The sequence below is a fragment of the Chiloscyllium plagiosum genome, unplaced genomic scaffold (genome assembly GCF_037043375.1).
Source record: "Chiloscyllium plagiosum isolate Xiang-an unplaced genomic scaffold, Cpla_swu_hap1 HiC_scaffold_18, whole genome shotgun sequence".
NCBI lineage: Eukaryota > Metazoa > Chordata > Chondrichthyes > Orectolobiformes > Hemiscylliidae > Chiloscyllium > Chiloscyllium plagiosum.
In genome coordinates, this window is record NW_028270156.1 from 56,640,595 (window position 1) to 56,654,207 (window position 13,613).

At 42.4% G+C, this 13,613-nt stretch overlaps 1 protein-coding gene across 1 annotated transcript in view; it reads left to right on the forward strand.

Moving 5' to 3' along the window:
- slc67a1 (solute carrier family 67 member 1) overlaps nt 1-13,613 on the forward strand; it is a 119,892-nt gene that overhangs the window by 80,651 nt on the left and 25,628 nt on the right. The window contains exon 7 of the mRNA XM_043706113.2: nt 1,480-1,580. Within this exon, the coding sequence (XP_043562048.1) occupies nt 1,480-1,580 (101 nt within the window). The remainder of the gene's footprint in view (nt 1-1,479; nt 1,581-13,613) is intronic.

Genomic DNA, 13,613 nt, shown 5'->3' on the forward strand with positions numbered 1-13,613 from the left:
TCCAATTTTACAGCATTTTCTAGTTAAATACCTGGTGCTCCTCTAATAAATGTCTACAGCACTTATTGTTATCTACTTAGAGATTTTTAAACTGCAAAGGTCATTCTTTTGGCCACTCATCTGTTTGTGAACAATGTATATTCTACATCTTAAATGTCTCCCAGTGGACTTTTCTCTTCCTCAAATTTTAATACTACAATGTGAATTCTTCTTTACATAAATCTGTTGGTAAATTAGTTGTAAATTATTTTGACGGTCTGAGCAAAATGCAACTGTGTAGTTGTTGCAGCTGAAAAATGTGTTGCTGGAAAAGTGCAGCAGGTCAGGCAGCATCCAAGGAGCAGGAGAATCGACGTTTCAGGCATAAGCCCTTCTTCAGGAATGAGGAAGGTGTGCCAAGCTGGCTAAGATAAAAGGTAGGGAGGAGGGACTTGGGGGAGGGGCGTTGGGAATGCGATAGGTGGAAGGAGGTTAAGGTGAGGGTGATAGGCCGGAGAGGGGGTGGGGGCGGAGAGGTCGGGAAGAAGATTGCAGGTCAAGAAGGCGGTGCTGAGTCCAAGGGTTGGGACTGAGATAAGGTGGGGGGAGGGGAAATGAGGAAGCTGGAGAAATCTGTATTCATTCCTTGTGGTTGGAGGGTTCCTAGGCGGAAGATGCGCTGCTCTTCCTCCAGGCGTGGTGTTGCCATGGTCTGGCGATGGAGGAGGCCAAGCACCTGCATGTCCTTGGCGGAGTGGGAGAAGAAGTTAAAGTGTTCAGCCACGAGACGGTTGGGTTGGTTGGTGTGGGTGTCCCAGAGGTGTTCTCTGAAACGTTCCGCAAGTAGGCGGCCTGTCTCCCCAATGTAGAGCCTCCCACTCCGCCAAGGACATGCAGGTCCTTGGCCTCCTCTATGGCCTGACCATGGCAACACCACGCCTGGAGGAAGAGCGCTTCATCTTCCGCCTAGGAACCCTCCAACCACAAGGGATGAATGCAGATTTCTCCACCTTCCTCATTTCCCCTCCCCCCGCCTTATCTCAGTCCCAACCCTCGGACTCAGCACCGCCTTCTTGACCTGCAATCTTCTTCCCAACCTCTCCGCCCCCACCCCGTCTCCGGCCTATCACCCTCACCTTAACCTCCTTCCACCTATTGCATTCCCAACGCCCCTCCCCCAAGTCCCTCCTCCCTACCTTTTATCTTAGCCTGCTTGGCACACCTTCCTCATTCCTGAAGAAGGGCTTATGCCCGAAACATTGATTCTCCTGCTCCTTGGATGCTACCTGACCTGCTGCGCTTTTCCAGCAACACATTTTTCAGTTCTGATCTCCAGCATCTGCAGTCCTCACTTTCTCCTGTGTAGTTGTCTCATAAGACCAAAGCCCTTTGAAAACAGCTTTATATCAAAACTCATGCTCAAAACTTTAGTCTCTTTTTTTGTCTCCCTTTTGAAAGGCATTGAGACCTTACATGATTGGTTTTTATATTCTGTTGCAGGAGTCTTCCAGAGTATGTTTTCAGTTGTTGCTATGGACTATTTCAAATTACAGGCGGAGCACAATGGCTACCTCATGGCTTACATTGGTGTATTGCAAATGGTAAGGGATGTTCTGACATTCTTTCCAGCTGTATCTGAACAATTCAATGTGAAACTATTATTAATTGAAAGTTTTCAGATTAATGTTCTTCTTATAAACTCCTTTTCATCCATGTATGCACATAAGAACGGCAACATGCCGTTCCCATTCAGAGTTCCATTTGCAATGTCTATTGGTTAACTTGCATTGAAAGGTTTTAATGAAAACCAAAGCTGAAAATGTGTTGCTGGAAAAGCGCAGCAGGTCAGGCAGCATCCAGGGAACAGGAGAATCGACGTTTCGGGCATAAGCCCTTCTTCAGGAATGGCTTATGCCCGAAACGTCGATTCTCCTGTTCCCTGGATGCTGCCTGACCTGCTGCGCTTTTCCAGCAACACATTTTCAGCTCTGATCTCCAGCATCTGCAGACCTCACTTTCTCCTTTAATGATAACCAAACCGGGTTTATGTATCAACATTCCACTCATAGACTAAGTGCAATAACCCAATTGCCAAAGACATCCAAGATTGCCACACAGAGGCGCATTAACTTATATAGAATAAATTGTTAAATAAATTTAGATACTATGTAATAAACAGTTGAAGTTCTCATGATTACAGCAAACATTGAAATAGAGTCATAGAGATGTACAAAATAGAAACAGACCCGTCAGTCCAACTAGTCCGTGCTGACCAGATATCCTAACCTAATCTTGTCTATTTGCCAGCACATGGCCCATATGCCTCTAAATCGTTCCTATTCATATACCCATCCAGATGCGGGTGGCACGGTGGCACAGTGGTTAGCACTGCTGCCTCACAGCGCCAGAGACCTGGGTTCAATTCCCGACTCAGGCGAATGACTATGTGGAGTTTGCACATTCTCCCCGTGTCTGCGTGGGTTTCCTTCGGGTGCTCCGGTTTCCTCCCACACTCCAAAGATGTGCAGGTCAGGTGAATTGGCCATGCTAAATTACCCGTAATGTTAGGTAAAGGGGTAAATGTAGGGTAATGGGTGGATTGCGCTTCGGCGGGTCGGTGTGGACTTGTTGGGCCAAAGGGCCTGTTTCCACACTAAGTAATCTAATCTAATGCCTTTTAAATGCTGTAATTATACCAGCCTCCACCACTTCCTCTGGCAGCTCATTCCAGACATGCACCACCCTCTGCGTGAAAAAGTTGCCCCTTAGATCCCTTTTATATCTTTCCCATCTTATCCTAAACCTATGCCCCCTAGTTCTGGACTCCCCCCCACCCCAGGGAAAATACCTTGTCTATTTATCCTATCCATGCCCCTAATGATTTTATAAACTTCTATACAGTCACCCCTCCGCCTACGATGCTCCAGGGAAAACAGCCCCAGCCTTTTCAGCCCCTCCCCATAGTGTAAATCCTCCAATCCTGGCAACATTCAAGTAAATCATTCCTGAACTCTTCCAAGTTTCACAACATCCTACCGATAGGAAGAAGTACAGAATTGCATGCAATATTGCAAAGGTGACCTAACCAACGTTCTGTACAGCTGTAACATGACTTCCCAACTCCTATACACAATGCTTTGATCAATAAAGAAAAGCATATCAAACACCTGCAACTCTACTTTCAAAGAACTATGACACTCCTCAGGACCTTACCATTAAATGTATAAATCCTGTCCTGATTTGCCTTTCCAAAGTGCAGTGTCTCACATTTATTTAAATTAAACTCCATCTGCCACTCCTCAGCTCATCTGATCAAGATCCCATTGTACTCTGAAGTAACCTTCTTCACTGTCCACTACACCTCCAATTTTGGTGACATCTGATACCTCCTATGTTCACATCCAAATCATTTGTATAAATGACAAAAAGAAGTGGAGCCTAAGCCAATTCTTGTGGCACACCACTGGTTTCAAACAATCAGTCAACAGGAACCAGATTACCTTAAGAGAGAACGTAAGCTTAGGAATCACACAACTGAGTTTTACTTAGTTAAAAATCACACAATACCAGGTTATAGTCCAACAGGTTTATTTGGAAGCACTAGCTTTCAGAGCGTTACTCCTTCAGCTAGTGCTTCCAAATAAACCTTTTGGACTATAACCTGGTGTTGTGTGGTTTGATAACTTTGTACACCCCAGTCCAACACCAGCACCTCCAAGTCATGACTTCTACACAGTAACAGTAAAACAAAACATTCTGCTCAGTGTTCAGAGATTATAGAGTGGGCTGTGTAAGATTTCATTTTACTAAGATCAGTGGTAACCTATCAGATTTTATTTGTTGGCATGAGCACAGGATTATGTCTTCCTCTACAATGCTCTTGCTTTACTTGCAAAGAACACAAGTAGCAATTCATTTGGATCAATTTCCCTGAACACTTCCTATGTCTATAAAGTGAGTAAATGGGACCTTATTCTGTAGGTCTTTGTCTTTTTAACACTTAGAGGGATATCCACAGTTCTCCTTAGAGGGATAGCAGAGCCTGACCTGTAGGAGAAATAGAAACAAACTGGAAAGGATTATCTCAGCTCACTGGATGTACCAGCACAAGGCACCCAGATTTGTGGCTTTGTGGATTGCCCAGGACTCCTGATAAGTGTTTAATGTGAGGGTACAGCCCCGAAAAGTTCCTGGACCATTTTCAATCTTTGTTGAAACCAATCTCAGTAAGGTAGCACTGGCATTGCTGCAACTGTTCCCAACATGTATTGGAGAAAAGTGAATCAAGTTTCTTATTGAACATCCTGCAGGAGTGCATTTGAATGCTTTTATATCATGGGTAAGGACGGTTTCAGTACAATGTTCCTTGACATTTCTAGTTCTCACTACAACCATTCTTGTCTCATTGAATGAGGCTGGCACATTAGGACTAAATTATGTTAGTTTTGTCCCTGATCCACATGCACTAGGAATGGTTGTTAGATTGCCCAAGGACATTTCACAGACATTTTTAACCAAAAGAGAGAAAGGAGTCTTTTATTCTATCAATAGGGTTGAATTCAGGTCAAAGAATTGGAGCGGTAGTGTTGTAACAGAATAAGCATGTTAGAGTTTACTGTTGGGTGAACTGTTCATTCTACTGTATGATACCACCCACAGTGGAATTGACCCTGTACTAATTTCCTTTTTGGGGAGGATGTATTTAACTGTGTCATTCTATGGTTTTATATCTGATGTTGACTGTAATTTGGATTTTGTTTATATATGTGTGTGCAGACATGTCTATTTCGTACAAAATGTAATTTATAATTTGATGTGCCAATATTCTTAATTTTAGGCTGTGTGTGTGGAGGTTGTTGTGGTTTTAAGAGAGAATTCATTCTTTGTTCTTTCTTTTTCATCTCTGCTTATGTGGTGTCTTGCTATGTGCAAATTTGCTGCTACATGTTTTATCTAGTAACAGTAAGTACACTTCATTAGTGTTTCATGGGCTGTAAATCACTTTGGGACAACCTCCTGTTGTGAAAGGCACCACGGAAGTGCAATCTTTTCTTTCTCTCCCTTTCTTTTCAGCTTCACTCTCAACTATTTTCAGCTGAGGCACTGTAAATAGCTTATACCACAGAAATCACACATTCCTGAGAAGTCACCGTTCTAAAGACAGATCAAAATCTTTGAGTTCTACCAAGGAATTTCAGGAATTTAATTGTGATGTAGTGTTTGGGAACATCCACACCCCAAAACTAGCAGTCACCCCAGCAATTTGCATTTGTTGGCTACCTTTAAGTTGGTTAAACATTCCAATTTGCTTCACAGGAATGTTAGCAAACAAAATATGTTTGCTGACCAATTAAAGAAATATTAGAACCGATGACCAATAATATTACTTCCACTATGTCCATCATCTATGCTGTGAAATCTGTTACTTATTAGCTGTGCAAACTGGCCTTGTAATCTAATGCTTTTAGTCTTGGTATCATTTTCGTGAAGTTGCGAAGCATCCATACCATGACCAGTGGATCATTCCTCAAGTAAAGTGCCTAGACTAAACTTGGTACTTTAGATGGGGTTAAACCAGAGTTCTAGGCAACTGTAAAATGAAGCTAGCTTTCTTATTTTCCAGCCGCCTTGCTCCACTGCCATGCTGACTCCGAATTATGCCCCACTAATAGATTTTCAGTTGAAGGAAACAAATGGTTTTGGAATTCTCCTCCATCCTGCAGTGTTGTGAACTGTGTTACCTCTTTCCCTTTAATTCTTTAGGCACTCGCATCATTGATCCCTCAAAAAGAAACAAAATATTGCAGATGCTGGAAATCAGAAATGAAAACAAAAAATGCTAGAGAAACTCAGCAGTCTGGCAGGACCTGTGGAGAGAGAAACAGTGTTACCATTTTAAGTCCAAAAACTTTCCATCGTAACAGAAAGGGGCTGGAAAATAATTTTTTAAATGGCTGTTGACAACCTAAGAAGGGAACGAGTGGAATAGATAGTGACAATGTCTAAAACGAAAGAAAAGGAGAGCGATAATGATGCTAAGGGAGAGATTTTGAATAGACTTGAATAGTAAGCTTGAATAGGAGAAGGTAGTTCAGCTCTGCTGAGACGAAATCAGCAAAACACAAACAAGGACAGTGGTGGGGAGGAGTGTAATCAAAATTAGGGCAGCATTCATAATTTGAGATTGTTGAATTTATTATCTAGTTCAGAATGAGGTACTGTTTCTTTAGCTTGTGTTGAGCTTCACTGGAACACTGCAGTAGGCCTAGCTCACAATGTTGCTGTGAAACCAAGATTGTTTATTGAAATGTCAAGCTACCCAAAGGTCACTGTAATTCCTACAACAGAGTTGGGGTGTTCCTCAAAGTGGTCGCCCAGCCTGTATGTTGTCTCGCCAAAGTAAAGGACTAAGCATTGAAGTAAATTGCTGCTTCACCCTATAGGAGTGTTAACTCTTTCATTTTCCACAGATGCTGCCAGACCTGCTACAGTTTCTCCAGCATTTTCTGTTTTTACTTTGTGATCTCCTCGGTGTGTAATGTGCTTTGGAATGAGCTGCTCTGATACATGAATTTTCCGCATTAAACTCTTCCTAGATCTATGTCTGTGGCAACCTGTGACTCTTGTACTGTAGTATGTTGATGTTTTTGTCTCCTGGCTCTCCTGCTATCTCCAGACTCTGCTGTTGGTCTCCATTGCCTAAGCTCCTCTGTTACACTAGCCTGCCTGAAACACTGCAGACAAATCAATTTCCATTAGACTTCAATGCAGACTCTGTATTTTTGACCCCCGTGCTAATTTCAGGCATACTGTCTTGTAGTCAGTTGAAACTTCCTTGTAGCTAAAGTTTTCATGTATGGCTAACAATGTGCTTCATGTTTCTAAGTACAGTAGTGTCCCCCCCCCCCCCCACCATACCCATGGGGGTATGTTCCAAGATCTACTGCGGAAGCCCGAGACTGCGGTAGGAGCGAACCCATCCATTTAAATGGAAAATATTCCTTCCCAGCACCCTCCGGTCCCTGGTTCTGGAAGGTTCCCTATAATATGAAAACGATTCCATGGATTCAGGGGTTGCCCTGTACATCCAACTAAAGGATGGTAGGGACAGTGATATGATGAAATAGGTAAAAATGCAAGACTTAGTACTGCTGTCTCTTCAAATGTTAAGTGAAAATGTGGGACATAATTGAAAAATTGAATACGATATTTAGTTTTATATTTATAAAAGATGAGAATGGAACAGGAAGATGCTGTAAATGTTTTTTAAGCACTTCAATGGAATTGCAATATTTGACTGACACTTTGAGGAATCTGGTAGCACTGGTAACAGCATCCTGAGGTGATACGTGTCTTGTTTGGCACCACCGTAGCTAGAAAACTAGGAATTTGGGAAAAATTGAACTGGGAAAACTAGATTGGGTTGAAGGTAGGATAGTATACAGTGTTATCATTCTACAAAGGATTGATTGCTTTGGCATCACATACTTTGTTAAAAATCACACAACACCAGGTAATAGTAAAATAGCTTTATTTGGAATCACAAGCTTTCGGAGCACTGCCCCTTCTGGATGTAGGTTTGCTTGCTGAGCTGGAAGGTTCGTTTTCAGAAGTTTCGTCACCATACTAGGTAACATCATCAGTGAGTCTCTGGATGAAGCACTGGTGGTATGGCCTGCTTTCCATCTATGTGTGTAAGTTTCCTTGGTTTGGTGATGTCATTTCGTGTGGTGATGTTTGTTATTAGAGTTCCAGTTGGAATGCCATGCTTCTAGGAATTCTTGCACATGTCTCCGTTTGAATAAACATGTCCAAAAACCCTACCACTCTCCCATACATCAAAGACATCTCGGAAATGACTGCCAGACTACTCTGACCTCATTGCATCATGGTAGCCCACAAACCCACCAACACACTAAAATAGTAGCTAATGAACTTGTAACCTGTAACCGACAACCGACAACAAGCAAAACTAATGTCATTTACAAAATACCTTGCAAGAACTGTAACAAACATTACATTGAACAAACAGGCAGAAAACGAGCCACCAGGATACATGAACATCAACTAGCCATAAAAGGACATGAACCACTCTCACTAGTATCTTTACGTACAGAGGAGGAAGGACACCACTTCAATTGGGACAACACATCTGTCCTAGGACAAGCCAAACAGAGACACACGCGAGAATTCCTAGAAGAATGGCATTCCAACCGGAATTCTATCAACAAACATATTGACTTGCATCCCATTTACCACCCCCTGAGAAAAAGAACAGGAAATGACATCACCAACCCAAGGAAACCTAAACACATAAATAGAAAGTGGGCCATATGACCAGTGCTTTATCTGGAGGCTCACTGATGATGTTCCCTAGTATGGTGATGAAACGTCTGAAAACGAACCTTCCAGCTCAGCGGGCAAACCTATATTCGGAACCTCAACCTGAGCTACAAATCTTCTCAAAACCCATTCCTCCTTCATCAGGCAGCTAGTGGGACAGGATCGTAGGACACAGAATTTATAGTAAAAGATCAAAGTGACATACAACTGATGAAAATGAATTGAATAAACCTAGATTGTTGTTAAGTCTTTAATCACTTAGAATGGTGGTGTAGGTTCAATTGATTAGTATGTAAATCTCAGAAGTTCCAGATTTACCAGGCAAATTCAGTCTGTGCCACACAATTGTAGAATCTTGTATATTTTGAATCAACTTTTCATAGCTCACACAATTCCTGGAAAATAAGTAATCTTCCAGCACAGATGAAGAATGTGGTTAAAAATCCAGATTAGTTAATGGAAAAACTTTCTGGAAAGTGATGAATACCAGCTCAAGAGGCGGCCATTTGGCTGTCACTTATATTGATCAGAGCAAAGTGGTGATCTCTGACACAGCCAGAATATGCGAGTCTTTTGTACAATACAACTAAATGCTAATCATCAGCTTCAGCTGAATCAGTTGTGTTGCTCTGTTGTCTACATTATCAGACAAACCTCAGGATGCTGTGAGAAGTAATGAACATGTCCCAGTGATTATGGTCAAAAATGTAACGCTAGCACTTAAGTTTCTTGCTGTCACTTCAGTGGAGCAGTTTGCAAGATTATGGATACTCCCAATGAATCAGGGCCACACCTCCTTTCTACATAAAATGTCAGTGCTGTTGGAGACAACTAATACTCAGTCATGTAATTATCTATGAGGAATTAATTGGCATTAAGGACTTATGTGTGCTGCTTTGTTCTGGCTTATTGCTGTCAAATTTAGGCGTGTTACACTATTTTTGAGTTGCTCCAGGGTTAAGGTGTTCTTGATGACCATCTTAAGGTAAATTACTAAGTGCACCACCCTAATATTAAGGGCCACTGCAGGGCACAAAAACAGCAACCTGGTTTCCTGTGAATTGGTGTCAGTTAAATACTAGTGAGTGATGTAGCCAGGCATTTTATGCTAAATCTTTATTGGATGCCTTTTTTACCTTCTCTCCTTTTTGCCTGAAGATTTACTTTGGATATTATTACAAATTATTTGGCCAACAACTTGTGTTATGTCCAACTGATATTTTCACACTTGCATTTAGAACCTGTTTACCAATATGTCCTTGATTGTATGATTGTGCATGGTCATTTCTCCACCTCACTCTGTAGGACTGGTCTCATTGAAAAGCATTGTAGCCATAATTCATTGAGCAACACTGACTGTGTAGTAGGAAGATGAAGTATAGATTAAATTAAGATAGGCCAATATTTAGCATTTAGTAAGTATGTATCTTAAATAAAGCCAGGGAGATGGAGCCTCATCCTAATGAAAAGTGGTGCTAGTCTTAAGAAAAATCTGTGCTGTATACCAAAGTATACCATTTTTGTTTTTTTTTAGAAATCCATGACAAAATCTTTGGGGGAACATCTTAAGTATTCCTGTATCAGGATGATTCAAGTGTTTCCCTTTGGTTCTGTGTGTAAAGACAGTATTACATGCTGTAATGTTTTATAAAGCCCAGAGGGTCCATGCTCTATCTTGGTCTGTCCTGAGGTAACTGATTGTTCAAGAAAAAGTAGGGGTGTCACAACTCGCTTTAGGTTAGAGAGGAAGAGAAACATCAGCCAATGTTCCTCCCCTCAGTGGCTGACTTGTGACTTAAAAGTGCACCTGTCAGGACATTGGAGGAGGACATATTGTAATTAGCTGTATTAGCCTGAAAGTTGATAGGAGTTTTACCACATGCTATCAAGGCTTTCGCTTGAGGAATGAATGATATGCTGGAGGAATATTGCCTCAATAAGCCTTATTGCCTTTCGGGAAATACAAGAAAAACAATTAGAAAAATTCATCAGCTATACTTCCATTCCCATGCAACATTTTTCTTCTTCACTGATTGTCTCTCAGATAAAATGATATCTGTCATTGCTTAAATTGCATGCAAATGTGACTCATCCTTTACTAATGTTTGACCTTTCTGTTATTGCATATTTTCTGTGTGACACAAAGAAGATTTCTGATTTGATTATGTAGTTCTGTGATTTCATGAGGTTGCATTTGTATGTAGGTCCAGGTAGCACTATGCATCATTGTCCAACAGTATACACTCAAACAGTATATCTCATTTTTTATCTAGAGAAAATGCTGGAAATAAACAGCAGGTTGATCAGCACCTGAAATCAGAAGGATTGGCTATCAATTTGTATTTAGATATTTTCTTTGAAATGTTCTGATAAAGCATTCTATTCATTAGGAGGCAATGACACAGTGGTAATTCTCAATGTTCTGGGTCATGGGTTTGAATCCCACCATGATGAAAGGTGAAATTTGAATTCAATAAAAAAAAACAGAATTTAAAAACTAACCTAAATAGTGGCCATGTAACCACTAACAATTTTTGTAAAAGTCCAACTAGTTCACAAATGTTCTTTAGCGAAGGAAATCTGCTTTCTTTGTGATTTAGCCCACTTATGACTCCAAAGCCACAATGTAGTTGACTTTTCACTGCCTCTGAACATTTGGGGATGGGCAATAAGAAATTAAAATCAACAACTGCTGGTGATCACAGTGGGTCAGACAGCATCCATGGAAAGAGAGCAAGCTAATGTTTTGAGTCTAGATGACTCTTCATCAGAACTGAAGTGTGGAGGGGGCAGCATTTATGATGTAGTTGGATGGGGGAGTGTTGTGGGGTGGCAGGAGTTTAGTGTGCTGGGGGAGAAACGTTGTTGATAGTTCAGATTAAGTGATTGAAATGTGAGAATGGCAGAACAATGGCATGTCTAACTGCCAGAAGAGCAGACAGTCCCTCTGGGGTGTGAGGAGGACAAAGAATGGTGACATAGAATGTAACAAGTAAAGCCAAAAGAAAGGGAAGAAATGGGAGTTGGTTCACAATATGAAGGTGTTGAACTTGATATTAAGTTCAGATGGCTGTAAAGTGCCTAGTCTGAAGATGAGATGTTAGTCCTCCAGTTTGTGCTGTGATTCACTGAAACACTGCAGCGTGTCGAGGACAGACAAGTAAGCAAGCGAGGAGGACGCTGTTTTAAAATGACCAGCACGGGAAGGTTGGGGTCATGCTTGTGTACAGACTGGAGGTGTTCTTCCAAATATTCACTTAGACTGCATTTGGTTTCTCCAATATTGAGTAGGCCACATTGGGTGCAGGAATACAATACGTAAGATTGGAAGAGGAGTTTAATTTAGATAAATGTGAGGTGTTAATTTTGGGAAAGCAAATCTTAGCAGGATTAGATTAGATTACATACAGTGTGGAAACAGGCCCTTCGGCCCAACAAGTCCACACCGCCCCGCCGAAGTGCAACCCACCCATACCTCTACATTTACCCCTTACCTAACACTACGGGCAATTTAGCATGGCCAATTCACCTGACCTGCACATCTTTGGACTGTGGGAGGAAACCGGAGCACCCGGAGGAAACCCACGCAGACACGGGGAGAACGTGCAAACTCCACACAGTCAGTCGCCTGAGGCGGGAATTGAACCCGGGTCTCTGGCGCTGTGAGGCAGCAGTGCTAACCACTGTGCCACCGTGCCGCCCACACTTATACACTTAATGGTAAGCCCTAAGGGGTGTTGCTGAACAAAGAGATCCTGGAGTGCAGGTTCATAGCTCCTTGAAAGTAGAGTCACAGGTAGGTAGGATAGTGAAGAAGGCATTTGGTATGTTTTCCTTTATTGGTCAGAGTATTGAGTACAAGAGGTGGGAGGTCATGCTGTGGCTATACAGGACATTGGTTAGGCCATTTTTGGAATATTGCATACAATTCTAGTCTCCTTCCTGTTGGAAGAAATTTGTGAAACTTTTTTTTTAGATTAGATTACTTACAGTGTGGAAACAGGCCCTTTGACCCAACAAGTCCACACCGACCTGCCGAAGCGCAATCCACCCATACCCCTACAACCTAACACTACGGGCAATTTAGCATGGCCAATTCACCTAACCTGCACATCTTTGGACTATGGGAGGAAACCGGAGCACCCGGAGGAAACCCACGTGGACACGGGGAGAATGTGCAAACTCCACACAGTCAGTCGCCTGAGTCGGGAATTGAACCCGGGTCTCTGGTGCTGTGAGGCAGCAGTGCTAACCACTGTGCCACCGTGCCGCCCTTGGAAGGGTTCAGAAAAGATTTATAAGATTGATGGGTTGGAGGATTTGAGCTATAGGGAGAGGTTAAATAGGCTGGGACTGTTTTTCTTGGAGCATCTGAGGCTAAGGAGTGACCTTACAGAAGTTCATAAAATCATGAGGTGCATTGATAAGATAAATAGACAAGGTCTGTGGGAGTCCAGAACTAAAGGGAATAGGTTAAGGGTGAGAGGAGAAGAACATAAAAGAGAACTAAGGAGCAACTTTTCACGCAGAGGGTGGTTGCGTGTGTTGAATAGGCTTCCAGAGGAAGTGGTGGAGGCTGGTATAATTGCAACATTTAAAAGGCATCTTGATGGGTATATGAATGGGAGGGGTTTGGAGGGATATAGGCCAGGTGCTGGCAAATGGGACTAGATTGGGTTGGGATATCTGGTCAGCATGGATGTGTTGGATGGAAGGGTTTGTTTCCATGCTGTATAGCTCTATGACTCTGTGAAATGCCCTTTCACCTGGAAAGGCTGTTTAGGCCCTTGGATGGTGAGCAACGTTTTTGTTGCACCTTCTATGGTTACATGGGAAGGTGCCATGGGAGGAGGAATTGGCATAGTAGTTGATAAATGGACTAAAGTGATAGATTGGATACCATTGAGGGTCCTGTAACCACAATGGGCAGGAAACCACAGTTATGAAAGAAGCAAGTCATGTTAATAGCGCTGTTTTGGAACATCCATTGGAACAGATGTGATGTAGGTGAAGGAACTGGTAGAATGGGATGGAGTCCTACTTCCAATCTATCACCCATGCTTCCACTCTTGCCCCTTCATCACTCTCAACAGCATGAGCGGGTCCACCTGTCCTTTCTTTTCATCCCACCAGCCTCCACATTCAAAGGATCATTGTCTGCCATTTCAGACAACTCCAGCAGAATGCGACCACCAAACACAACTTCCCCTCACTCCCCCGTCTGCATTTCATAGGGATTGTTCCCTCCGGGACATCCTAGTCTATTCATCGACCACCAACGCCACTCCCTT